The sequence below is a fragment of the Nothobranchius furzeri genome, chromosome 17 (genome assembly GCF_043380555.1).
Source record: "Nothobranchius furzeri strain GRZ-AD chromosome 17, NfurGRZ-RIMD1, whole genome shotgun sequence".
Classification (NCBI taxonomy): Eukaryota; Metazoa; Chordata; class Actinopteri; order Cyprinodontiformes; family Nothobranchiidae; genus Nothobranchius; species Nothobranchius furzeri.
In genome coordinates this window covers 37,198,161-37,225,354 of record NC_091757.1, presented here as the reverse complement: position 1 = coordinate 37,225,354, position 27,194 = coordinate 37,198,161, and the positions used below count along the sequence as shown (strand labels likewise).

The following is a 27,194-nucleotide window of genomic DNA, read 5'->3' as shown; positions in this document are numbered from 1 at the left end:
CTCACTTTTTACTACGCTTTTGCCGTTTGATACAGTGGATCCATGTGATCTGGGGACGTAGGTCCAAAGGATCAATGCACTGATAAACTGATATCCAGGAGGGATACATGGGGGGATTTTTGAAATGTTTTGTTTTAGGAACATAATTCCTAAAACAAATTCAAATTCTGGACAGAAAACTGATGGACGGCATTTGTTTTTCATGTTTGGAGTATTTATTGAGGCAGAAGGGGCCCATATAGCAACACAAAAATATGCTAATGGTGCTAATGTCCCCTTTTAACAATGTAATCTGCAGAGAAAATCACAGAGTAGGAATCATCTGTAGTGAAGGTGTGAATTTGTGTTCTGCTGCACCAGACTGAAAAAAGTTAAGGTTTTTATCACTGTGATAAACTGGCCCAGGTGCCTCAAACCTCAATCTGCTGCAGCACTGAAACACTACATCAGATCTAATGTATGGAGCAGACATCACAAGGATTATGCAGGTATGATTCAGTCAGTTTCAGAACCTTTTAGCAAAACAACCAACCTATTTAGAGTGATGAGAAATATGGGATAGTAATGCATCAACATGTTTATTTGATCTAACAAGTTTATAAATGAGGTAGGTAGAGCAGATGGTCACTATTAATTGACGTTGTTCAATTAAAGATTTTCTAGCGTTCATGTTAAAAACAACCAATTTTAATTTGTTAAATAGAACTGATGTGTCTTCAGTATCCTCATGTGTGTTTGATTTCTGGTTAGAAGGGTACAGTTGCATTTGTCCTGTCAAACATCAGTTTTAGATCCACCCCTCATCACTAGGTGGTGGCACAGAGTTGTGTTGCTCCTCTGCTTAACTGCTGCTTTTTAATTACTCCTCACCGACACAGGTGCTTCCAGTCAAGTGAGCAGAACCAAATACCAGCTATACGCTGAGCGCACGCCATCTTCAAAGTTCAGCGATCCGCTGAAGTCACTTGGCTGCTTGACGCTAATCCAATCAGAACATAACGAGCTGATTCAACAGAGGGGAGCCCATTCATTTCAGCATCTTTAACCCAATGATGACATTTTTTTTAAAAGACAGAAAAAAGTGGGAAATGAAAAGAGAAGTGGAAGGTTTTACCAGTCGGAAGCCTCTCGTAAGAAGTGTGCAAACATGAGTCACCGACACTTGCTAGGCTTTCCATCCAGCGAAGCGCAGAGACTTGCTATTATAAGACCACACTCCCTCCTATAATTGATCTGCTACGACAGACAGTCCACTCCACATCAATAAGCACCTAAAATGCATGTCTGCTTGTGGATTTGGTATTGTCATCTAACTGAACAAATACACTGTAAAAATGACTCAGTAAATAAAACGTAACCTATCACAAATCAGCGAGACTCACATGAAGGACGCTCCTGCTCTGCTCCACTCTGCATCTGCTGATATAATCAGGGTGCTCATTACAGCTATTACGTTGGGAAGATTGTGCACGCAGGTGGGCTATTTGTCGGCTGAGGGTTTTTGCTCCTATTGATACCACTTCCTGCAAATAGAGATAATAAAGAAGGGGGTGAATTAAGTCCCCCATGGCACCTGTAATTTATTGCCAGGACCAGTTGCCCCTTTCCTAATGGCATCTGTGCAGAGATGGTGTAATTCACAGGTTCACAGCCATGCCACTCAATGACAATGCGGACTCTCAGCAAGCACTCTCGCTGTTGTGCCCCCCCACCCCTGAGGGAAAGCTGTCTACTCCACTTCGACGACTCAACTTCACACGGAGAAAAGAGAAGGCGGGGGGTGGGTTGATAGACCCGACTGCATCTCTTTCCGCCCACACTCGGAACGCTAGCGCATCTCGGTGCTCTGGAGCAAGTAGCCAGGAGGAAATAAATCGATACAGTTGGCCGTGGTTGTCCTCTTGGCCTTTTGATGCTTCCCCGTAAACACAGCCACTTTGCAGTCTCGAGCTCACACTAAACACCCTCGGTTTCTCACCTTTAGACTTCACTAAGCAGAGCACACACACGAAGCCTCATTACTGTTTCAATGTGGACGGTTATTAAAAATGACAGCAATCGAAAAGGAGAGTGGCCTGAGAGAAGAATGTCTGAGAGCGTGTGAGACTTATCTTGACATCTCTAAATCTGGTGGCTTTTTTAAGAGGTTGGTCAGGATTGAGGCCAGCAACCACAAGGTCAGTTTAAATTCCACAGAAATATATTAAGACACCCATCTGCCATTGCTCAGAGATTTGCCACACTGTGGGAATAAATGAACTACAAGTTTTCAAAGGCAGTTTATCCTGTAAGTCAACTCACAAGCAAAGAAATAACATCAGAAGTCCAAAAATGTCCTCAACCCCCCACCCCCAACAAAAAAAAGAAACATACAAATCTGTTGTAAGGGAAGTACATGAGATCTTTTGATTTGTGGAAAGAGTGAAACACAAACAAGATTTCACCACATCAACAGCGTCAGGCAAACGTTTGGTACGGTGGGAGCACCAGCTTTTGTTGACATCATGCAATAGATAAAACTTTTTTATTTACACTTTGAGATACGTCAAATGTTTTCCTCAGATGTAGAATATGTAAACATTTGGAAAGGTTTCTCTCTGTTGGTCCACCTCAGTTTCCTAAACTGATGGAATAATTCCCGTCCTGTCCTGTGATTTATTCTGCAACATTCTGTTCAGAAAGCTGAGTCTCTGTCGGCGCCAGGTGTTGTATCAGTAATATCAAAAGTAATAAAACAATGTCGGAGCTGAGGTATTTGGAAAATAAATCTTAAAGCAGAGCAAAATGAAGAATTCTTCGTATGCAAATGTAAAAAAGAGAAATAAATAATCATTAATTGCAGGGATTACACAGGATCTCCTTTTTCCGACAAGGACAACTGGTGGATTTTGATTGTTGGAAGATCTCCGATTGGAGGGGGTGCTTGTGAGGGGGTCCCAGCACCGAGCATGCAGCAACAGGCCCGTCGCAGGCTTTTATTGCAGAGTTTGGCCACTTTAGCTCCACTGGTTTTAGCTGGTCCAGCTCCTCTGCTGATGGTTTCTTCTGAGAAGATTTTCCATTCCCTGCTGTCCCTGGAGGAAGGATTTCTGGACAGAGCTACGGGAGAGGAGGGGCTGAGTCTGCAGGAAGCCCCCCTGCTGTCCAGGCTCAGCACGAGGGTCTGGTTGTGGCCCTGAGTGTGACTCTGATTTGCACTCAGATGGTGGTGGTGGTGCGTACTGGGAGTCCTTCGCAAACAGTGAACTCTAAGTAAACTCTGGAAGGCTTTTTTAAACTCCTGGTTGGAGCATGGGTAGATGATGGGGTTGATGCAGCTGTTGAAGTAGCCAAGCCAGAAGGTGATTTTGAAGACAGTATCTGAAGGTCTGTATGCAGGGAAGATGGAACCTGTGGTGATAGAAGAAAGAAACAACAATCTGAAATGTAGAGTTGCATATACAGTTTGGTAATGAAACAGAGAAGACATCCTAATAAACACGACTAAAACCGCAGGAGCTCAACATTATCATCTGAATTCATTCCTTTGGTTCTTTACTGTTTGAATTTGTGGCGATTTATCCACTAGACGTAAAGCTGTTTCACAAATTAGAATAAATGAACAATAACATTATCGCTTGATGATGTAGAAAAAAGTAATCAGAGCCTCTAAACCAGCTGGATTCATGGTTCCCACGTACTGCTGAAAGTAAAATAATGTTTGTTCTCTCCTCTTAGCAAAATATCTCAGAAACCACTGATGGGTTTTAGCCGAACGTCCAGATAGTAATTGTAGCGTTATGGATTTATGCTCTTTTATGAAAGAGAAACCATGCTACGTATTAATTCGGAATATTAATTTTAATAAATCAATAACCAAATTTTATATTGTTCAGAAGACTCAAAGGTTGTTTTCATCCATAAACTGCCGATAATATCTGAGTGTCTGTGTTTCAGTTCAATGAGGAAACAAGTTTGAAGGATTAAAAGTTTTAATTCTTCAAATTAAACTAATGATTTTGAAAATTGACAAACAGGAAATAACAATCACATTGGCAACTTTGTGGGACAATCTTTTAACAGTTTATATGCTGTTCTTGCTCAAATAGACCTTCTGATGAATTTATGAAGATTGAGAATGTTGTGACATGAATGCGTGTGTGAGTCTGATTTTGCTTCAGGAAGAAACAGGTGTCTGAGTGAAGTGATGGTTTGGATAAACTTAGGTCTTATCAGAGAACTGCATCAAACGCTAAAACCGTGCTCTGTCTCACCGAACTCTTGTGGACCCTCTTTCGGATCCGGGCCGTGGAGGATGTTGTGGTTCATCCAGATGACACCGGCGGCTGACAGGAGACGTAGGTGTCGAACGGAACCGGTCCAGAGTTGCCCTCGGTACACGTGGATGGTAGAGCGTTTTATCGATGCGCTTTCTTAAGTTAATTCACTCAGAAATCAAAAGACTCGGTAATGAGTCTTCGTTAGAAGTCGCGATTCAGCTATTCTGCCTGGCTTGGCAGAAACAGCGTGAAAGGGGGGAAGAACGAGCCAACAGGCTCTGCCCCCCCTTTGGTTTTCAGGTCTGTTCTCTCTCGTTGTCCAACACGAACTGCTCACAAAAGACTGAAACTTACCAAAAAACTCTCTCTTCTCAAAGCAAAAACATGTGCGTCATCAAATGTGTCTGGATTTTACTGTGGGAAGGTGTGTGAATGTTTGTGTGCTTGAGTGTGAAGGTCAGTACCAAACATTCAACATTATCTACTTAAGTGTGGATTCATTAATCCATTATAATTACCCCAAAGCATACTAGTCATTCATTTGATTAAACACATTTATAATGAGCAAAATGATAATGGTTATTTTAACATTAAAATCAAGAAAAAGAAGTTTAAACTTTATGTTTTGACTTGGTCTGGGTACAACTCATGTAAACACATCTTCTGGTAGACTGCAGGTGGTTGATGTTATGGTTTCCTCCCAGACTCGCTGGCGTTCAGGTCTTAATCTGTGGGCGAAAGTTCTCAGCGACCCAGCTTTGACACAGCTGAGTCCAACACCACCTTTGTGATAGAAAACCCATATTTCCTCACGTTACATACCCCCCCTTTTTGTGACGACATGGTGGTCAAGCACAGGCCACCTGCCGTTACAAACACAATAACGTGATGTACTCGTGAAGGTAGACATCCCAGATGAAGGCAGGAACGATGAAGCGTCTCCACAGGTCTCGTGTAGAAGGGAGTCTATCCTGATCAGATGATTAAGGCCAAAACTGTTGCAATCATTGTAAAGTAATCCACTTAGGAAATCTTGAAAGCAGAGCTATTTCAATAGCAGTTAATTTCATCAGCAATAATGCAAAGGTATGCAAAGGATAAGCAGCTCGTGTGTCACACGGAGCTGGGCAGATGAAGTATTCCTCAGGCGTAGTCCAGGCGAAGTCCAGTGACGACCTCGACCCATCTCGAACCACGACCGAAGCCCCATGCGACAGAAAACCAGTTGAAGGATGGTGAAGACGACCCCTCTGATGGAATGTAGTCCATACGAGCTCGGAGAAGGAGACAAAGTGAGACAGCCCACACGATAGATAGCATTTGATGCAAAACAAAGAAATCAATCAAAACCTATCTATGGGTGCCTCTGGGAAAATGTGGGTGCCTTTTGTGAATTATCTAAAGAAGAAATGTACTGCACCCTGATCTACGTGTCATGTAAAAACGTGACGCAGAGAAAACACAAATAAAAGAAAGTAAATCCTAACTGATATGTGAAACTCAGCAGGCTGCATTAACTAAAGGCATATATATAAAGGAAATAATCATGAAAATGAAGGGCAAATTGGCTTGTGGCCCTTTAAGGGAAATAGTAACAAAATAAAATTAACTTTGTAATCAAATATAATCATGCTACACAAAGCACTAATAAAAAGATAGAGATGTAAATCAGTTCTAAAAATGTAAATCAGTAGGTTAGTAATCCCTAAAGATGTGAGTTAGTAACAGGACCCTGGCTGGAGGCAGGTAACCTGAAAAAAAAACCCAAAGGATATCACATTTGTTAAAAATTCATCCCACAACGAGAGAATTTGTAACGGTCCACCAGTCAGTGGAAAAGAATCCGGTCAGAATAGAGTTTTGAATCTGGTATTGCGGACCCACAGAGACACGAGTTTGGACGTATCTGTGGGAGCAGGCTCATAAGCGATTTGGTTATCAAACTGTTTGTATCTTGTGTTACGAACCCACAGGGAAACTTGTTTGAATTTACCTGAGGGTCCCGTTTGGAACTGGAGCGAAGCTGATGGTTTAGCTGTTAGATCAGAACCTGATTTTACCTGCTCAAAGTTGTGTTGCAGCTTTACGGAGGCGACTTTGGTGTGATCAGAAATAGTAGTGAACTGGAAATGCGAAAATGATGCTCGCAAAGCGGGAGGAGGCTCCCCACCCCCCTTTTTTTTTCTCAAACTTATGCCGTGTCTGTGAGACAGGAGAAGCATAACAAAGAACAGTTCTTAAGCTCTTAAAAGCCCTAATACCAAGAAGATGCACATTGTCACCTGAATCGTGCTGAAAGAGTAGGTGTTCAGATGTCCAAAGACCTGGAGGTGTTGGACTTGGAGGTTCTGAAAAGGAGTGATCCAAGGATGGTTGTGTCACGGGTGTCAAAGCAAACCTAGCCATGTTTAGAATCAGATACAGACATGTCGCTAGCTTTAGGAACATGGTCTGTCCCGAAAACTGAAACCAAGAATACTTTATTCCCAAGAATGATGGAGGTTCCCACACTGAATCAGAAAAACCCGGTTTAACCAGAGTATTTACAGACTGACTAGAACTCCGCCCCGTAGAAGGTGCAGCACCTAACTCCGGGTCGGAGGTCAATGTTGTCAGCTGAATTGGTGGAAGGTCAGTGTCGATTTCTGCAATGACCCGCCCGCTCGGAGGAGGCGTTCCCCCGAACTGGTTGAAGTCCGCAACGGAAAACTCAGAGCCACTCAGCACCCCCCCTTTGTCAGGAGGGGCCCCGAGCAGAGCATCACTGCACGCACCTACACCTCCCGGGCCGGGTTGCCTTCCCGAGCCCGTGAGAGAGGTGTGCGCAGCAACCACCGAGCCACCTTTAATATCGCCACTGACCACAGGACTGCTGGAAACCGCAGGGTTTTCTGCGTCGTCGTGGTCACCTGTAAGAGAAATCACAGGAAAGAGGGCACAGAGGCCCGAGACTAAGTCACACCCCTGTGAAAGGAGAAAGGAATTGGCCACCGTATTAGCAGAGGTCACAACTTGAAAAGTGACAAGGTCATTCACATAAAGGTCAAGATGTCCGGGCACAAACCCCTTAAATGGCATGGTAGCTCCGTCCGGAGACCACAAGTGTTTCACGGCGGCTGACGTTTCCATCACGCCCCGATAAAGAAGCTGGTTTGTGCATGAGGCGGACTGACGAGTAAAACAGACCTCTGGCTGAAGCGGTGGGTCACAGCCTGAAGATTTCACACCCATGCTGGAGAGATGGTCAGCCTTTAACATGGATGACAGAGGATAAGCATTAGGAACCAAAGGGTTAAGCACAACCTGTTTGTCAGAGAGGTTAACCATAGGTTCAAGAGATTTATTCAGCTTAAAAGCAGCAGAGAAAGTGTTGTTTATTTCAAACCTTGATGTTGATGGTGGGTTTTTGACCCCCTGGAAGAAACAAAGGTAAAGAAAAAGCGTTATGACTGTAAACAGCATGTTGCTCGAATTCACGACATGAAGTGCAGACCAGAACCACCTCCGACCCAGTGCAGCTGGCACCGAACCGCAGCCACTAGTCCCCACTGCTCCCGACCGGCGGCACCCGCCTAAAACGGGCCCGTTCGGGCGGGCGGAGGGACCAGCGATGCTCGGCCGGTGAATTTCCTGCGTCTTGGCATGTTCTGGAAGCAGAACGTCAGAGAACCTTACATCAGGTGTAACAGTGCAAGAAAGATTTTGTCGTGTCTCGTCCATCTCCCATTAAGTTCAGAGCAACTCGCGTTTTTACCTTCTGAGCCGACGTAAAACTCCGGGCAGATTCCTTAATATGTCTCACACAAACAAGGACTGACCGTAGCCTACTTAACTTTATGACACAGGGTAAAACAAGGAATTGTTGATAGAGAAATGAATACACACAACTTCACAAGATGGAAGAAAAAGGCATGGAACCGAGCAACGGAGGCTGTGAAAGCCGACCCGTTCACCGGTCCAAAATAAAAATAATAAAAAAAAATAACAAACCCTACGCTGCCGTGTTGGTATCAGACGGACAAACGTAGCAAAATGTAGATAAATCAAAGTTAGGTCTGTAAATTGCGGTCAATTTGAGATCGGAGATCTTCCCGGCCAAGTTTCCACCAGGACGACGCCTCGCGGAAGAGTGACTTCAACGGAACAATTTCCGGTTAATTTCAAAATAAGACATCAAAGTGAAACACAGAGAAAAGCGTTGTTTGTAGCTTTTAGATGTTAGAAATCAGACATATCGCAGATATAGAAGACTGGATACGCTCGCCATTAAATGTAGCGTTATGGATTTATGCTCTTTTATGAAAGAGAAACCATGCTACGTATTAATTCGGAATATTAATTTTAATAAATCAATAACCAAATTTTATATTGTTCAGAAGACTCAAAGGTTGTTTTCATCCATAAACTGCCGATAATATCTGAGTGTCTGTGTTTCAGTTCAATGAGGAAACAAGTTTGAAGGATTAAAAGTTTTAATTCTTCAAATTAAACTAATGATTTTGAAAATTGACAAACAGGAAATAACAATCACATTGGCAACTTTGTGGGACAATCTTTTAACAGTTTATATGCTGTTCTTGCTCAAATAGACCTTCTGATGAATTTATGAAGATTGAGAATGTTGTGACATGAATGCGTGTGTGAGTCTGATTTTGCTTCAGGAAGAAACAGGTGTCTGAGTGAAGTGATGGTTTGGATAAACTTAGGTCTTATCAGAGAACTGCATCAAACGCTAAAACCGTGCTCTGTCTCACCGAACTCTTGTGGACCCTCTTTCGGATCCGGGCCGTGGAGGATGTTGTGGTTCATCCAGATGACACCGGCGGCTGACAGGAGACGTAGGTGTCGAACGGAACCGGTCCAGAGTTGCCCTCGGTACACGTGGATGGTAGAGCGTTTTATCGATGCGCTTTCTTAAGTTAATTCACTCAGAAATCAAAAGACTCGGTAATGAGTCTTCGTTAGAAGTCGCGATTCAGCTATTCTGCCTGGCTTGGCAGAAACAGCGTGAAAGGGGGGAAGAACGAGCCAACAGGCTCTGCCCCCCCTTTGGTTTTCAGGTCTGTTCTCTCTCGTTGTCCAACACGAACTGCTCACAAAAGACTGAAACTTACCAAAAAACTCTCTCTTCTCAAAGCAAAAACATGTGCGTCATCAAATGTGTCTGGATTTTACTGTGGGAAGGTGTGTGAATGTTTGTGTGCTTGAGTGTGAAGGTCAGTACCAAACATTCAACATTATCTACTTAAGTGTGGATTCATTAATCCATTATAATTACCCCAAAGCATACTAGTCATTCATTTGATTAAACACATTTATAATGAGCAAAATGATAATGGTTATTTTAACATTAAAATCAAGAAAAAGAAGTTTAAACTTTATGTTTTGACTTGGTCTGGGTACAACTCATGTAAACACATCTTCTGGTAGACTGCAGGTGGTTGATGTTATGGTTTCCTCCCAGACTCGCTGGCGTTCAGGTCTTAATCTGTGGGCGAAAGTTCTCAGCGACCCAGCTTTGACACAGCTGAGTCCAACACCACCTTTGTGATAGAAAACCCATATTTCCTCACGTTACATAATTATTAAACATCTACAACTGATTCAAACTGAGGCCAAGCTTTCTGACGGTGAGCAGAACATTGTTATAGGATTAGCTAAATATTCTTGAGATTATATCGGACTCTGAATAATTCCAGATGCAGCAAAGCAACACCAGAACAGAGGATGGTCTTGTAGCTTTTAAACGTCTTTCTAATTTCCTGAGCTTTCTGTGTGGTACACACTCGGATACAAAACAGCACTGTGACTACCATTCACTCTTTAAACAGGCGGGCAGACTGACTGATTAAAAGACTGATGACATCACCTCCGATGCAAAACAAAATCTAAATATTTATCTTTTCCAGGAGTGCCAGTCTATTTGTTCACATTAGATTTGTATAAAATAATTGTATAATTACCCCGAACCTTTCAAAATCATTACAGATTGCAAGACAATAAAATCAACAACAATAATATTAACAAAAAATAAATTAGATCCAAATAACTTTGAAATAATTTCTTAGTGGTTATTTATCCCCTTAAATCCTCTAACATTTTCACCTGCAGCCACTCAGATTACTTCTCTGTGACACATATTTTCTATCGTATAATATTTCCTCTGAAGACCAGCTCATCCCTCCCTCACCACCAGGTCGGAGGTTTTAGTGGAGTTGCAGTAATAAATGGTGCTTCCTTTGATTAAAGGAAGCACTCATGAATGTGAGTGGGATCTTTAATGAAGAAGCAAAAGGTAATGACCTAACAGGCACATTAAATGCAGACGTGTTCGTCATATACCTAGGTGACTTGTCACATGTTCAGCAACTCAGACTGAAACATTAAAATAAATTACAGGCAGACAGCTTGCGCCACATCTTTCAATCTGTCTCCAGAAGCTTTCTTCTACGTTTTATTTGACCAGCTGTTGCTGGTGGAAAAATATGAGCCTTAAAATGTGTGATCTCATTATAAATGTGGATAAAATAAGAAGACTGTCACAAATAATTTCTACACACTTTAACCTCAGCTGTTGCACAAAACAATAATTATATTGTTGAGCGTACCCCTGATTTTGTTTTATTTGTTTCTATAAATAGGTATGTGTTGCAGCTGGTAGATGAATGTATTGTTGGTGAAAATCAATGAGACATCTGTGGCTGTGTAACTCTGGTTTTTGTTACCTTCAATCAAACAACAGCCTGTTCTGACTGATGAAGATCTTTCAGTATCTGTTGCATAATATAACATGCATTTAGTTTTTGGCCAAAATTAAACTGTGTAATTCAGAGTGATTGAGATGTTTTCCTATTATCTATAATTAGCCAGAGCCCTGCAGACTTGCAGACTGAGTACTTGACTCTGTTTGTTTTAACAAAAGCTGCCAGTCATTCAAATTAGGCTTTGAAGCAGATGAAGCGGGAGATCATGATGGCTTGGGCTTGCTTTATACCCAACAGAAAATTCTTGGTAAAGTGTTTCTTGTGTGTGTGTGTGTGTGTGTGTGTGTGTGTGCGTGTGTGTGTGTGTGTGGGGGGGGGTGGCTGATTATGTGGGAGGGTCTTGCTGATTTTTGTTAAATAATTGTAAAGCCTGTAGAAGTAATAAACCTTAGTGCAGGGGTGTCCAAACTTTTCAACACGAGGGCCAAAATTGTGAAGTTACTGGTCCTTGAGGGCTACAAAAATAGGATTTGGTAACACTTTACAATAAGGGTCCCTTTATTAACTGCATTTAGTGCATTATTAAGCATTAATAAACTATTAAATGAAGTATTAACAGCTGTGTATTATTAATATTAATATTAATATTAAGTAATGCATTACTACGCAGACACCCCCTGGCCCTTTATCCTGACCTTAAAGTGACAGTGTGTATTTTTCTTGGTGATAGGGGGCAGTAGATACTTAATTCTTTGCAAGCAAGCAGTATTTTTGTGTTGGATTATGACCTTACCAAAGGATGCCCGTTAGGGTCAAAAAGCCCGGGAGTGCAAACTGGAGCAAAATAACAAGCACATCAGACTCCCTTTCATCACTGGCAACAAGTGAGGAGGTAAATGTGTAAAACAACATTTCAGAATGACAAAAGTTTTGTAACCGTTTTTTACAGATCAGTAAATGTATTTTGTCCTCACGGGCTTCTGTAGCAGGAAACATGGCGTCTACTATGGCGTCGCCCAGAGACTTAGGGTGTTTCTCAATGTCAAGGCCAGGCGCCTTACTTACGAGGTCACTGCCCTTCCTTGGTCAAAGAAAATGGTTAAATGGAACACACTTGCATCACGTGACCGCGGCTTCCATGGCGGTCACGTAACGTCACGTGACACGGGAGATAACGTTATATTTTATACGTATTAGTTTCAACATAAATATATAACAAGACTTTTACTTTTTAAATTGTGTATATGTTTATTAAATTAAAAATATAAATGAGTTACTACCCGCTAGCCACCGAAGCTGCAACTAACCAACAATAGATAACTTCTTTGGATCTAAAAACCATTTTAAATTAGTTTATTTGTTTTTAAACTTGAAAATTGTCCCCAGAGTAGCTGCCAGCTTCTGATTCGCCGTCCTTTTGAAAATACTGCGGTGTATTCTGGGTAATTTTTGACCAAGGCTAGGCCACAAGACACCTCCCATGTTTTCTCGCTCAGCTAGCTAAACGGCTAACAAACGGAGAACACACGCCTCGGTAGAACATGAACATTGGAACACGTCTTGGCAGCTCCCAGTGATGTATCTCCTAGGCAACCGGGGCGGGGCCAAGACATCAAGGCAAGGTTCCTTGGCATTGAGAAACACCCTCAGATCCACCCCCATGTATTTTAGACCTGATTTTAATGGCTATATGTTACAAAGCCGCCAATATTTTCAACAACTGAGACTTAATTTCTTTAATTTTCAACTAAATTTTGATGGATGTTTCCAGAAATGAATGGTAAAAGTTACACATTGTCTCTTTAAGGACAGTTAATAATTAACAATAACAGGGACATTAATAAAGGGATCCTTTCTTTGTTAATGCTTAATTAATGAATTAAGTACCCAGATAGCAAGCTTATATTGATACAATATTGATTTTCCATGTGAATCATCAGAATGGTTGACAATGAAATCTTGATACAAACTAGATGTTGAATCAATGTCGCAAAACTGATTAATCCTGACAGACACAGTGATATTGTAATTCTTTCAGTGAAAATGAAAATGCATTGATCTGTAGTTCTGTTGAAATTTCTATGTTGTTTCAGTATTCAGGTTATTTGAAATACAATTGTAATGGTATGAATAAACATGGTTTCAATATTAAATTTGGGTGCAAAATGATATTGATTCAATGGTTTAATGTGGACAATGCAATGAGGACTTTACATTGTTTCAATGTAAACTTGATAACGTTAATAAAGGAACCCTTATTAGAAAGTGTTTATTTAAAAGATTTAAAAAAATTATTATGTTGTTCTTTATATTTACTCCTGAAAATAGTTTAAAAATAAGCATATTAGTTTAAAAAAATCCTTCAAAAGTCTACAAGAAAAATAAACAAATGCATTTGGGGATCTCACAATATCACTTCGAGAGCCTGCCTTAGAGAAAACAAAGGAAAGTTATCTGGAAACATTCATTAGAGGACTAGAAGAGCTAAATAGTATGTTTAATTGGTTTACTGAGTAGCAGATTAGATAGATAGGGCTGATTGGTGACCACATCTTTATCTTTGTCATCCTCAGTAGTTACTAAATTGTCTCTAATATTTTATAAGTCTTCTGTGCAAGAGCAAAAGTATTTTTACTTTTACCTTTTCACTTTTTAAAATCTGCATTATTTCTTTCATGTTCTGAAAGGGATTTAAAAGTAAAAATGTAAACTCATGGCTGGGGTGGATCTGAATGCAGATCTTAAAGGGACTTTACGGACTTTTGAATTGTTATGCTCGCGATCGCCCCCTCAGGCCAAAAGCGTAACGGCAGCTTCAATAGTATAGGCTCGTGCACGAGGCACGCATGCTGTACGTGCACACTCTTTAACGAAAATAACAGCTGAGACAGTCCCATGTGTGTGTGTCCCGGAGGACAGAGGACAGGAGAACGCACAGCTAATTAATTAAATAATTTGGTTCTGTACCTTTCTCTTCAGCACAGCCGACAAAGGTTTAAGATGGGTCAGTCCTCCTGCATGCTCAGACCATTCCTTTCCCTTGCTTGAAAAATGGTTCCAAAATGAAAGTTGAACCCACATCTTTTTTTTATCTGTGAATTCAATGCCGTTCTGCGAGTCTCAAATTAAAATTTGGGCATCTTACTGTAAAAAAATTTACCATTAATGTAAAAAATAAACTCTAAATAAAATAAACTATATTCACACCCAGAATCAACCCCAAGTCTTCTGCATGAGTCAGACATTTTACAAGGTGAGCTACACACCAGTAACATTCAAAGCATCTGTAATTTTTATATTCTTGATGACACCTGAAACAACGTCAAACCAAAGAACGGTTCGAAGCGAAATTGGCTATTTTGTTGCTAATTTGCAGGAAATATCTAGAAGAAAGTTCCACAGAAAGTAGCTAAGGCTCCTCAGAAATGTAGCTAGGTTCATCACTAGGCGTTAGGAACAGCGACAAAGTCGCTGAGTTGGCACTACCTCTCTCTCTGCTGCTAAAGCTACGGATAGCAAATGCTACGGGCGATGCCTGAGCGTGAACGTGCATGAAGCAGCCTGCTCGACCCGAGCAGCTCTTTTTCTGTGATTTTACAGAAAAACAGGCAATCACAGTAAAAATGCCAGGGCTCATTCTACAGGGCCAGGGCACTGCAGGAGAATGTATGAAGAAGACATTTATTATTTCCATACATGTTTTGGCTGTCAAACTTCCATAATGTCCCTTTAAAAACCAGTCCAGGCTTTCAAAATGCTTCTTTTTTTAAGTTGAAGAAAAGCAGTTCAGCCACAATTTCTGAGAAAAGGCAAAGAGAAGATTTTGAACTAAGAAATGTTAAAGGAGAAAAACTTTTCTAAAAAAAATGAAACAAGGAGACAGACTTAAAGGACAAATACAGATGGCCTGTTAGACACAGCAGTGCTTGACAGAGCACCAGGAGGAGGGGAACTATGAAAGAACGTGATCATAAAAGGTAAAGCGCAACAGATAAAGATGGAGATAAAAAGTAAAACAGGAACTAAAACCCATGATGGGAGCTTGTTACAGGGCTGTTCTCCAGTTGGAGTCAGTAGCACTTATTCTATAATTGGCATCTTAATAACTTGCAGCACAGGGCCACCAAACAAAGCTGTTCCATTAATTAGCAACAGCTCGCATTACGCTGACGTAATTCTGCAGGGGGACTCCTGAAATGTCAAGGAGAAAGCAGGACAACCCTCAAATAAATGTTAGGCCTAACAACTCATCTTTTTAAAGATTATTTCCGTGATCAAAGTTCTCCACTTTATTTTCTCTGATGACACGACAGTGTTCCAGTTCCAGCTTTATGTTAAAACTGTACCGAGGCTCGGTGAGTCACGGCTAAATCCATCATCGTCTGTGGACTTGTGTGGTATGTGGGTACGAGCAGTGACGCCAGCATCAGCACAGGAACATTGTTGAGATGAGGTTTAACTTGTTTCCCAATCTGGAAAGGACTCAAACAAATGGCAGCGGCTATATTTGCAAGCATGAGAGCATGGAATAAACAAAAACCTTTAATATGATTTTTGCACATTTTGGAAAATTTTCAGAGTCCACTTTGGTTAGATTTCCATCTCAGATTATCGACAGCAGCACACACTGTTCACATAACTGGCAGGGTTGTTTCCTACTTTTTTCTTTTTTACATTTTAGATCCAGTCTTCATAAGGTACTCTTGGGGAAAAAATATAAGTTGTGACACGAGTGTGATGCCTGATGTGTCACAGAAGGCATGACGAGGTGAGTCACTAACACAGCGGACACTAGAAGCAGCCGCAGAGAGCTGACACCTGAGATGAGAGGCTGTCTTTTTAAACATGTGTTGTTCTGAAATACTTGGAAATTGTTTACTGATGGAAAAGGACAGCAGGACGTCAGAGACATAAAAGATTTATATGCAGTCTATTTATAGGCTGTCTGCCTTTACATTTACAAGAGTCCGTTGCTCCGGAGGACCACGGAGCTTGTTTGAATTCTTGTAATTTCAGTGTGATCCCATAGAAGAGTAATGAAATTACTTTAATCTCACCATTAAAAGTGCACGGGCACTTTAAAAGCTGGCACCAGGATAAATCAATGTGAGGATCAGTGAAATGAATTAATGCTGAAGGTAAATAGTTCTCTAAGAGCAGTCTGACTCAGAGGGAAGGCAGTGACGAAAGTGGTCAAGAATTTAACTTTCACCGAAGTTTAAAAGCATCCCGTGATCTGTTCTTTTGGCAATTTGGGAAGTTTCTTCTAGACTACACAATAAAGGGTTCAATGTGATACAAAAAAGAAAGATTTATACTTTAATTTCATTCAGCAAATACATTGACACTACAGCAAATATCCCATTGAGCTCATCTGGGTCTGACTTTAATAACTTCTGCACCAACACTCCTCTGAAAGGTCACAGGAGGACTGGAAAAGGTTTCTAGGGCCATCCAAGGCCTTGAAAACCCCCTCTTTTCCATTTTAGAGACACTTTAATTGTATAAATGTATTAAATTGTGACCTATGCTTAAAAGACACAACATAACCGGAGTGTACTCCAGTGGGCTGACCGTGGGTCAATCATAATGAATATATATTGACGACATTATTAGTTTTTTCAAGTTTGCTTTAGTTGTTTTTCTTTTTTTTTTTTTGGTTCAATCCACAGGTCTGCAGCTTTACAATAGTAACAGGCTAACAAACCATTAAAGCAAACTGATCCAGATGTTTTGCTCCTTTTACTTACAAATTGGTCACAGAAATTTGCAGAAACAAAACAGATTAAAACAAATCTGGTTTTAGAAATCTACATTTTTTCTTGGCCAGGGTAACAAAGAGCTGTGTCTGGCCCATGAGCTGCATGTTGGGCTTACTGGATAGTAACAATATATTTTCTTTATCTTGGCACAAGAGCAAATATGTCATTTAACATTCAAAAATTCTACTCTGGTCATGTAGGCTGAAACTGTGGTGATATTCACTTGTTGCAGCAGCAGAAACACTATACACACTAAAAGTAATAACAAAGTATGTATATGTGGCAGTGTGAGTGTCCTGTCACGGTGTCCCTACTTGGCCAAGAGGGATGTCCCTTTGGCTGACTGGTAAGCGCGCGTGACTCTCACCCGGGAGTCTGGGGATTGAATCCTGCCCGAGCCCTCGTTTCTCCACCTTGCCTCATATATACACATAGGTAAGCTATTGTTGTAACCTGCGACCACCAAAAACAACAAATACAAATGAAACTTTGGTTCCAAAACAATGCAGCGTACTGTAATAAACACATTACTGAACAAGTATTGAACACATACTGAGTATTGTATTGATGTTGCATTTATATTAATATAAATATAATATGAATATTTTATTTTGCAACTTTTTGATCGTTTATAACCATCGGTCTTTCTTAGGACCAATACATATTTTATGCTATAAACCTGGGGTGCAGGGTCACTGGGAAAAAGGGTTATTTTTCCAAAATTCTGAGAACAGGAGAATTCAGAGAATAAAACATCAGAATTCTGAGATTACAGTAAAGTCTGGAATTCTACTTTTTATTGAGATAAGAGACATAAATATTGATTTTTCATCTATTATGAAAGATTTGTTTACATTCTTTTTAAAAATGCCAATTATTTTCTATAATTAAATAAAAAAATAATAATGTATGCTTTTGCAGAAATATATGGGTGTTTTTTTTATTGTTTTGTGTGTGTGTGTGTGTGTGTGTGTGTGTGTGCCTGTGTATATGCATGTGTGTGTGTATGTGTGCGTGTGTGTGTGTGACACGCACAAACACACACGCACATACACACACATACACGCAGCGTGTGTGTGTGCGTATGTGTGCGTGTGAGTGTGTGTGTGTGTGCGTGCGTGTGTGTGTGTGTGTGTGTGTGTGTGTGCGTGTGCGTGCGTGCGTGTGTGTGTGTGTGTGTGTGTGTGTGTGTGTGTGTGTGTGTGTGTGGTGTGTGTGTGTAAAACAGAAAAATTGCTAGTACTTTTGGTGTCGTTTTCTTAAGGAAATTTGATGTAATTATTCTATCATAAAAAATGATAGACTTTCTAAACCTGCAATTTTATTATATCTATATTTAAAAACATGAGTTAGTTTTTATTTCATCCTTTTTAGCCAAAGTTATTAAGAGCCATTGTGGAAGGTCTAAAGGGTCACTTGTGGCTTCAGAGTTTGAACCCTAACCCTGGCTGGTCAGAACTGGCACAAGCATCTGTCAAGGTTTTGGTGAATTCCTGAAGAAGATACTAGACAACATTTGACTCACAAACTCAAGAATCGCTTGCTAGAAGAACTCAATAATACTCACCAATGGGTAGAACCAAGAAAAAGGGCAGCCAGCACAAGATAAAGCAGCCCACTACAATGCCCAGCGTCTTGGCAGCCTTCTTCTCACGAGAGAACTTGAGCAATCTCAAGGCGAAATGTGTGCGGCTGCAGAGGGCCTCATCTTCTGATACAGCTGTGTTTCCACGGTGTATCCTGAGAATCACTTGCTCTGAGTCTGACTTCTCTGTCTTGTGGCCCTCTCTCAGGCCCTGGCTCTCTCTGTGAGCCACAACGTAAACCCGACAGTACATGACAAGTATGATGGTCAGGGGAAGATAGAAGGAGCCCACAGCAGAGAAGATTGCATATCCTGGCTCCTCTGTGATCTTGCAGACGGACTCATCCTGTGGGGCTGGCTCTTTCCAGCCAAACAGTGGTCCAATTGATATGACAAAGGAGAGCATCCACAGCAGCATGACGGCCAGCAGACCTCTGCGTTTGGTCATTATGGATGGGTAACGCAGGGGGTAACTGACGCCAATGTAGCGGTCCACAGAGATGACACAGAGGCTCATGATGGAGGCCGTGCAGCAGAGCACATCCACAGCTGCCCAAACATTACAAAAAGCCCGTCCAAACACCCAGCGATCCAGAATCTCAAAAATGGCAGAAAAGGGGAGAACAGTGGAGCTCAGCATCAAGTCTGCCACTGCCAGATTCACGATAAAATAATATGTTACTGTCCTTAGGTTTCGATGGCAAACTACGGAGAGGATCACAAGAATGTTTCCAACAATTCCAAACAGGATGAACACACCAAGAGTCAGGCCCAGAACCACAGTCTTGACCACACTGAGCCCTGGGACTAAAATGTGGCTGCAGTTTGAGCAGTTCTGACTCAAGGAAGTGGGGCTCATGTTGTCCAGTACTGGACTCATTGGCTCCAACGCTGGTCTGATGCCAGACTCTCTCCCGGTCAGTAAAGGTAGGCCTAAACACACCTCTAGTTTAGTAATCTGAAAGAGAAAAAGGGCATCATGGCATTCTCAAGAAAGCCATTAGAGTAATGATCACATTAAGTCGGTCTTGTCAAAACGTAATTTGAATGATGATGCCTCAAGTAAAAGAGCCATTATGATGGCGAAGCTTCAAGATGCTAGCAGAAACAGAGAGGCGAATAAAAAATGCAAATGAAACATGCTCTGCTGAAATCAGGTAATCCATCTTTTTGTGATTTTACAAGTGATGTTAAAAGTTGCATTCAAATGAATGTGGGTGGGTTCTATGCTCCAATGAGGGGAAAAAACAAAAATCTCTCTTTAGACCCAGGTTTGAAGTCTGATATTACAAAACAAAAGCTGCAAAGGGAAGGCACTTTTCTGGCCAGAGTGGGAGGTGAGCAGTACTCAACATTCAGGCACTTCCCCGCCGAATCCATGTTGGGCTTCAACACCTGATGACGGCATCCAGAGCCTTTGAAAAGAGAGACAGAAGAATGTGCTTTGAGAGAAGTGACATTCTGTAAAACACAGAAGCATCTATCCATGTTCATCTATTGTTCTTTAGTGGTTGTAATTGTTGCTGTTTCCTTTCACCACTTTCAGCTGCATCGAGTCTGTGGGCGAGAAACGAGGTGCGATCCGTGCGAGGGTCAAGCTGTGATCAGGCTTGTCAAAGAAGCTGACCAAGTCCCACCTTTACATCCTGCAGTTTTATCTCTGTTACGTTTAACCGAAGTAGTGTAGAGGGTTGAGATCTGCGCTTGTTTAGCGGTGTTAACATGATCTTCAGGTGACCTACAACACACTAATAAAACCCTGGCTCATCTTTAATCTCTACTTTAAATAAATCAATACAAGCTTTAAATGTGAGCAGAACACTGCAGTGGAAATGATTATTATCTAATTTGTTTTATTTCTGTTTCATGATTTTTAATTTTACATCTGAGATTTGCACCACATTGGGGTAGGCAAATATTAAAGGGGACATTTTGTGACTTTTTTTCCCAACATGTTAATGAAGTTTTTTGCACAAAATCCCTCTTACATAAAATTATTTCAGCAGTTTAATTCTTAACATTTTCAGTACCATCCAAAATGACTCATTTCTGAGATAACAAATTGAGCCTGGCCATGCCTTCCTTGTAGTCTATTTTAGTCGAATAAAATATACGTATATTTCTTCTAATGCAATAATTTTCAATTTCCGTAAAGGAAAAATTAACTACACCTACTTGAAACTGTAAAGCAATGTGAAAAATTCTAATTTCACACTGTGGATCAATAAAACCCTGATATTATAATTGTTTTAATGACAACCCGAATGAACACTGACAGTTTCAAATTGTGTCTCTCAAAATTAAGTAAAAAAATCTGTATAATGTACATCATACTATCAAAACATTAAAAGGGGTTACTCTAAAAATGCAAGGGGATAAACTAAAAGTAAGAATTTTTTTCAGGTGTATTGATTAGTTTTTCCTGCAGCAATTTACCAAGATGGGCTGCCTGAACAGTTTTCTGGACCGTCTGAATGCTTTTTCTCACAAAAACACCCCTAGAACCACAGCAGTAATGGAACAGGTAAGACTACCCTTCATGTATTTCATGAGGAAAACAGGGACTGACTGTGATGGACCTGAAATGATAAATATGATGTCTATGAAGTATTTATGCACTAAATTTAACCATGGAGGACATGCGTTGCTGTCTACTATAATGAATTGCAAGATAATTATTATAATAATGTTTCAATGTAGGATTACATGTGAAAATTATGTTATTTATTTAGCATGATGAGTGATGCCATGATGAGATATCTTGTCTCATCCCAGTGTGAGTAGCATCTGAACCCCACCAGCGACAGAAACTGGAAGGGATCAGGACTTTTTAATCTGCTCCAGAGTAGAGCAAAACGCTGTTTATCACATAATGTTATAAATCCAGTGGGGTGAATTCTGGCTTGTTTACATTGGTGAAGAGCAGCACGGAGAACATAGGCTAACGTTCATAAGGTAGTTAACACTTAACTTTTGTAAATACCACTATCTATGAGCCCCACCTAGGCGTGTTAAACCTTCCCACAAGTAAACTGGGCTTGAACTAGTAGATACCAGGCTAAAAAACCTCAGTTGCTACTTTTCCTCTCCATTCAATGCTCCCGTGATTCACTGTTGCTCCACCTATGATGTGCTACTTATTCCGATAAATGAACTGGACTTGAACCTGTTGAACATCGCAAAAAGCAAACAACATCTCAGGTGTCACTTGTCCCTCATTTCACTGACTGTTTACCACGCTCTTGCCCTGTGGTGGACCCGTGTGATCAGGTGACGTAGGTGCAAAGGCTCAACAGCACTCTGAGCAGCGGAGGGGTGGGCGTGGCCAGCTCCAGCTTCTTATTGCAACAGAACCCTGAAACGGCTCATTCTGGAAGGCACTGAAAATGTCGGGAATAAAACTGCTGAAATTTCCTTATGATGGAGGGGTTTGATGAATATGTTTTGTATAAACCATGTGACTTTTGTACCTTAAGTAAAAAAAAGTCCTAATATCTCCCCTTTGAATAAAAACAAAACAAGACATCTTTAATTAAGAGCATTGTTGCTCCTCCTAGATTTTGAGGACAAAAGTAACATTTCAGAAACTCAGCGATTGCACTATATGTGAATGTACATTTCACCTTGAAGCACCAAAGCATGACAGTGGCATATAAAGTCCTTCACATTGACAGATGCAGAAATTAATCTTATGCAGATGAAACAGCTGTAGATTTGATTAAATTTAGTAATGTAATGAGGATGACTTTTATTCAGGATTTTCTTAATCTGCTTTGTTAGACTAGATAAAAAGTTGATCCATCAATTATATGTGTGCCTCACAAACCTCTGCTGTTTTCTTCATGAGGTTTTTATCCTGTTTGACTGATTTTTATCGTCTATTATTTCCTTGCATTTCTCCCTCGATCTCTGCAGTGGTCATCAGCACTCGCAGGGCTTCTCTCACTCAACCAAGTTGAAAACAAAAGCTAGAGATAGCAATTATGAGAATGCATTCTCATAAAAATATTTTCAAAAAACAGCTTGGTGCCCAGAACCAAAATGTCACCGTATATGAACCATTAGGCCACGCTAAAGGAATTTTGTTAAATTGATACAATTGCATTATTGTTTGAATTGGTTATCCTACAGATTCCGGTTGCTCCCTATCTGTTTAATATTCAGAACCATGCACAGCTAGTGGGGATGCCGAGTGAAAGGGCAGGCATGCTGCAGGGTGGCCCCGAATCAGAGAGCAGCTCCAACATTAAAGATTACATGCCTCGCTCAAAGGAATCTGTCAAATGTTTGGTGTCGGTTCAGTTATAGGCATTTTTCTTCTCACACACAAAAGCCTCCTGCTGAAGTGGTGGACAGCCTGTTATTTTAGTTAGCCAGGGTTCAGATGTAATCTCCATCTCTCCACTGCTGTGTGGAGGAAATCCCAGCTCTATGATGTGGCCAAGACTGCCTGACAGAAAGTTCATATCCACCTTAATAAAATGACAAAGGACAGCGCCAGCGTGGGCTGCACTCACAGGAGAGCTGCAGTCAGACCTCTCTCTCGCTGTCAGAAAACTTGAGTTATCACAAATACCATATACTGTTTCCAGTCTCATAAGGCTCCTGCTGTCATGAAGAATCCATTTTTAATACATTAAGGAGAAATGTTGTACTAAACAACTTAATATACTTAAGCTTTGAAATTCCTTAGAAGAAAAAAATCGTACACTTTTGCGCAGTACTTTAGCCTCTAATATTTATCACCACCAGGGAAGGAAAAGCTACAGAAACACTTGTGAACATCTCACAGACTCACCTAACTTTGGGCTGGTCTCGCATCCACGGCTGAAGGAGCAGAGCAGCGTCTGGATGCGGCTTTGACCGCGGAGGCGCGCAGCGACGCAGCGGGCGGAGAGCCAAGTGCGCTCATGACGGGCAGCAGCACTCACATCTGCCGGGATAATCGTTCAAAAGAGCCGCAGGTGCTCCGAGTCTCTCCAGATGACGATGAGCATCAAATCATCCAACGTCTCTCTCTCTCTCTCTCTCTCTCTCTCTCTCTCTCTCTCTCTCTCTCTCTCTCTCTCTCTCTCTCTCTCTCTCTCTCTCTCTCTCCAGCTAAATTCACCCCCTCCCTCCATCACCATCCAGCAGCCTACCATCCCCACATCACCTCACTCCCGTTCAGCATCACTCCCTGTGCGTCATCACAACCAGTCACTGTCGACCTGCATGGCTTCTCCAGCAGTCGTCACTCACCTTGCCAGCTGTCAAACTGCAGAAGAAACAAAGAGAGGACCTTCTTACTTAAAAGCTCTTTTCTTTCTGTTGCAGAAAAACTTTGACTTTGACATCTGTTCTGAAGTGATTTTTACTTTCAGGGCTACTTCAGTATTTGTGGGATCAAAATGGTCAATTTGTCCAAAAGACAGTTTTTGGAGACGCTGAAGAATGATTAGCTTAATTCTTAGATTTGCTTTTGTTATAAATAAAGTCAGCGCATCTGCAGGTGGGATGGAGCTTTTGTCACATTTTCTGTTTTGCTTGGATGACATAAGTGCAGCATCACTTTCCTAGCTTTGAAGATAGGGATGACAAAAAGAGCTACACTTTTATGCCTTTAATGTTTTTGTGAATGAGAATGCATGCCACTAATTTGTCTTATCTCAGCAAATTAACTGTTCTTAAAATTAATGTTTGTTCTATTTATTTAGCAATATGTTAGGCTGCATGGTGCCTAGCAGCACGAAGGTTGATGGTTCGAAACTCGGCTGTGGCCTTTTTGCGTGGAGTTGCGTGTTCTCCCCATGCATGCGTGGGTTTCCTCTGGGTATTCCGGTTTCCCCAACAGATCACAACACGCCCTATAGGTTATAAATTGTAAGTCGCTTTGGATAAAAGCGTCTGCTAAATAAATAAACATAATATTCTTGTTAACCTAATTATAGCTTGATATCTCACATTTTATGCAGATGTGAATCAGAAAAATTGATAAAAAAAATAAGAGTAGTAAAATTTCATTTATTTTAAGGTCAATCTATACTCACTTGCAGCAGAAATAATACAAATTTTTGCATCTTCTAGCTACAATTACATTTAGGTCAGGGAACAAATCTACTTCTCCCGGTGACAGAAGAAAGAATAAGTATCTCAAAAGACATCAGATCCTTGTCATTGACTCTTAGCTGTTGCCACCAGAAGATACGGTGACTCCAAATTCTCCATAAAACTTCCTCCTTTTCCCAATGTAACTCTCCCAGAGCAATTCATTTTTACAAGTGGTCTTCTTGAACATGCAGGTGAAACTGGAAAAAAGTTCAGCTTAAAGGTGAAAGATAGACTCATTACACGAAAAGCCGGACAAGTCAGGCCTTTATCTGTTATAGTTGTGTTGATTATGGCTTACAGCTTATGGAAAAAGAACGAATATTGTGAAAAGGTTCAAAATTCTAGACTCAACGTGTCACACTCTAATCAGCTAATGAATCAAGAGCACCAGCAAAGAGTTCCTGAGCCTTTAGATGGTATCTCAGTTTAAACTGAATTACTGACATAAACAGATTTTTGCACAATATTCAATTTTTTTCTTGATGTGGAGGAGCAGCAAATCTACTCTGTACCCCTCCCAGATGACCGAGCTTCTCACCCGATCTCTAAGGGAGAGCCCAGCCACTCTGCGAAGAAAACTCATTTCGGCCGCTTGTATCCGCGATCTCGTTCTTTCGTTCACGTCGAGAGGAGCCAGTTGATTTGGCTCGGGCATCTGGTCAGGATGCCTCCTGCGGACGCCTCCCTTGTGAGGTTTTCCAGGCACGTCCAACTGGGAGGAGGCCTAAAGGTAGACCTGTTGGAGGGACTATGTCTCTCACCTGGCCAGGGAACGCCTTGGGATTTCCCCAGAAGAGCTGGCCCAAGCGGCTGGGGAGAGGGAAGTCTGCGCCTCTCGACTTAGGCTACTGCCCCCGTGACCCGACTCCGAATAAGCGGATGAAAATGGATGGATGGATGGATGGATGGATGGATTCTAATTTTTTGAGTTTCACCTGAATAGCCATCAGGGGTAGACAACTCTGTTCCCCAAGAGCCAGTATCCAGCATGTTTTAGTTGTTTCCCTGCTTCAACACACCTGCTTTTATAATCAGCAGATGATTAACAGCTTTTGCAGAGCCTGATGAGCTGCTGAACAGGTGATTCACCTGTTTTGAAACAGGAAAACAACTAAAATATGCTGGATACTTGGAAGGGAGTTGTCTATCCCTGCTATTTATATATTTTTTCAACCAGAATTACAGGACTCACACAACTTTATCATTCCCCAAAACCAGAATTTTAGGCTGATTTGAACAATTTATTATTATAGACACTTGCTTGAATATTGTGCTCCTTTTCTCTTTGTAACAAACATTTGTAATTTATCTAGCAGCTTAGAATCAGTGACTCTTGTTATCTCATATTTGTTCAGTTCCTGTTTTTCCAGTTAATCTGGGACTAAGAGATAAACCAGTGACACACACACATAAACACTGCGCATTGATTTTTTTTAGGGGGTGGGTTTCCACTCTCCTCTCCCCTGCGGTCAGTTTCTGAGTTTAAGCAGTTGGAGTCTTTCATCGTTTTTCATCAAGCTACAAAGTCTTCACCTGAGGCTGCAGCCCACTAACAGAGACAGATGCTAAACCCGTCTGGAGCAAACAGCTGACCGTTTAAAGGACAGCTTCAGCGCTCGATCAATGACGAGACTTTCATCTTACAGTGCTCTTGTTTTTTTTTTAAAGAGCAAGTAACCCCCAAATCAATTATTTTTTCCTGATAAACTATATAAATGTGTGTATAATCGTGCTGCAGACACGTGTAGTCAATAGTTTTGCACTTTAGTGCATTTTAGTTAAAATTTAAATTTTCTGCCTGAAACTGTCAGTGTTGTGCCGTTGTCAGGTAAAAACTCTTCACTGCATTTGAATTTAAATCTGCCACCGCTATTGGCTAAGAGGTATGCTATGATGTAAACTGGTACATTATGATGTCACAATGTCATGAGTGTGTGTATTTGTTAGTGGCTCCACCCTCTCGGTCTGCTAGGCAACAGCATTTGTTGCATTTTTCAAACATGAAGTGGGAATGAAGTACGCTTCTTGTAAGGGGTGACTTGCTCTTTAAAGAGCAAGTCACCCCCTACAAGAAACTTACTTCACTCCCACTTCATGTTTGAAAAATGCAACAGATGCTGTTGCTTGGCAGACCGAGAGGGCGGAGCCACTAACAAATACACACACACACAGGCTCACAATGGAATTATGACATCACAGTATACCAGATGACATCATAGCATACCTCTTAGCCAATAGCGATGGCAGATTTAAATTCAAATACAGTGCAGAATTTTTCCCTGACGACGGCGCAACACTGCCAGGTTTAGGCACAATATTTGAATTTTAACCAAGATGCACTGAACTGCCAAATTATTGACTACACGTGTCTGTAGCATGATTAGACACTCCTTTATATAGTTTATCAGCAAAAAAAATGTGATTTGGGGGTGACTTGCTCTTTAAATCAGCTACATTCTGGAGGAAGAAAATAATCGACTTTTTTATGCCGAGAGTTGAAAATGTGAACCCTCTACCAGCTCTACAAAAAGCACGGCGTAACATAATCACATATTGTGTGTGTGTGTGTGTGTGTGTGTGTGTGTGTGTGTGTGTGTGTGTGTGTGTGTGTGTGTGTGTGCAAAATTAAACTGATTATCTCATTAAAGCACGTGCCACAGATAAAGCTGCTTTAAAAATAGAAAAACAATTTTTCACAGCCATTTAGGTTGTAACTCAGTCGTTGTGCATGCGTGACCGATCTAGAACAACCCATCACTCTCCAAGACAAAAACGATGTCATGCACCAACAAAA

At 41.1% G+C, this 27,194-nt stretch overlaps 2 protein-coding genes across 6 annotated transcripts; both read right to left on the bottom strand.

Annotated features, from left to right (window-relative positions):
* Nucleotides 1–23,346, bottom strand: adra1aa (adrenoceptor alpha 1Aa). The gene is made up of 3 exons (XM_015972248.3): nucleotides 23,109–23,346; nucleotides 18,293–19,725; nucleotides 1–3,390 (listed from the first exon to the last, which is right to left on the bottom strand). The coding sequence occupies exons 2-3, from the start codon at nucleotides 19,188–19,190 to the stop codon at nucleotides 2,846–2,848; spliced, it is 1,443 nt and encodes a 480-aa protein (XP_015827734.3). The 5' UTR covers nucleotides 19,191–19,725; nucleotides 23,109–23,346; the 3' UTR covers nucleotides 1–2,845.
* LOC139063755 (uncharacterized) lies at nucleotides 3,954–10,091 on the bottom strand. 5 transcript variants are annotated; one of them, XM_070546505.1, is made up of 4 exons: nucleotides 8,014–10,091; nucleotides 7,762–7,906; nucleotides 7,645–7,673; nucleotides 3,954–7,508 (listed from the first exon to the last, which is right to left on the bottom strand). In XM_070546505.1, exon 4 carries the CDS (start codon nucleotides 7,488–7,490, stop codon nucleotides 6,366–6,368), a length of 1,125 nt encoding a protein of 374 aa, XP_070402606.1. In that variant the 5' UTR covers nucleotides 7,491–7,508; nucleotides 7,645–7,673; nucleotides 7,762–7,906; nucleotides 8,014–10,091; the 3' UTR covers nucleotides 3,954–6,365. The 5 variants fall into 5 exon arrangements, with proteins under 5 accessions (XP_070402606.1, XP_070402605.1, XP_070402604.1 ...); XM_070546504.1 differs by having other exon boundaries at nucleotides 7,762–10,091; XM_070546503.1 differs by having other exon boundaries at nucleotides 3,954–7,673.
* Nucleotides 23,347–27,194: the final 3,848 nt, after the last annotated feature.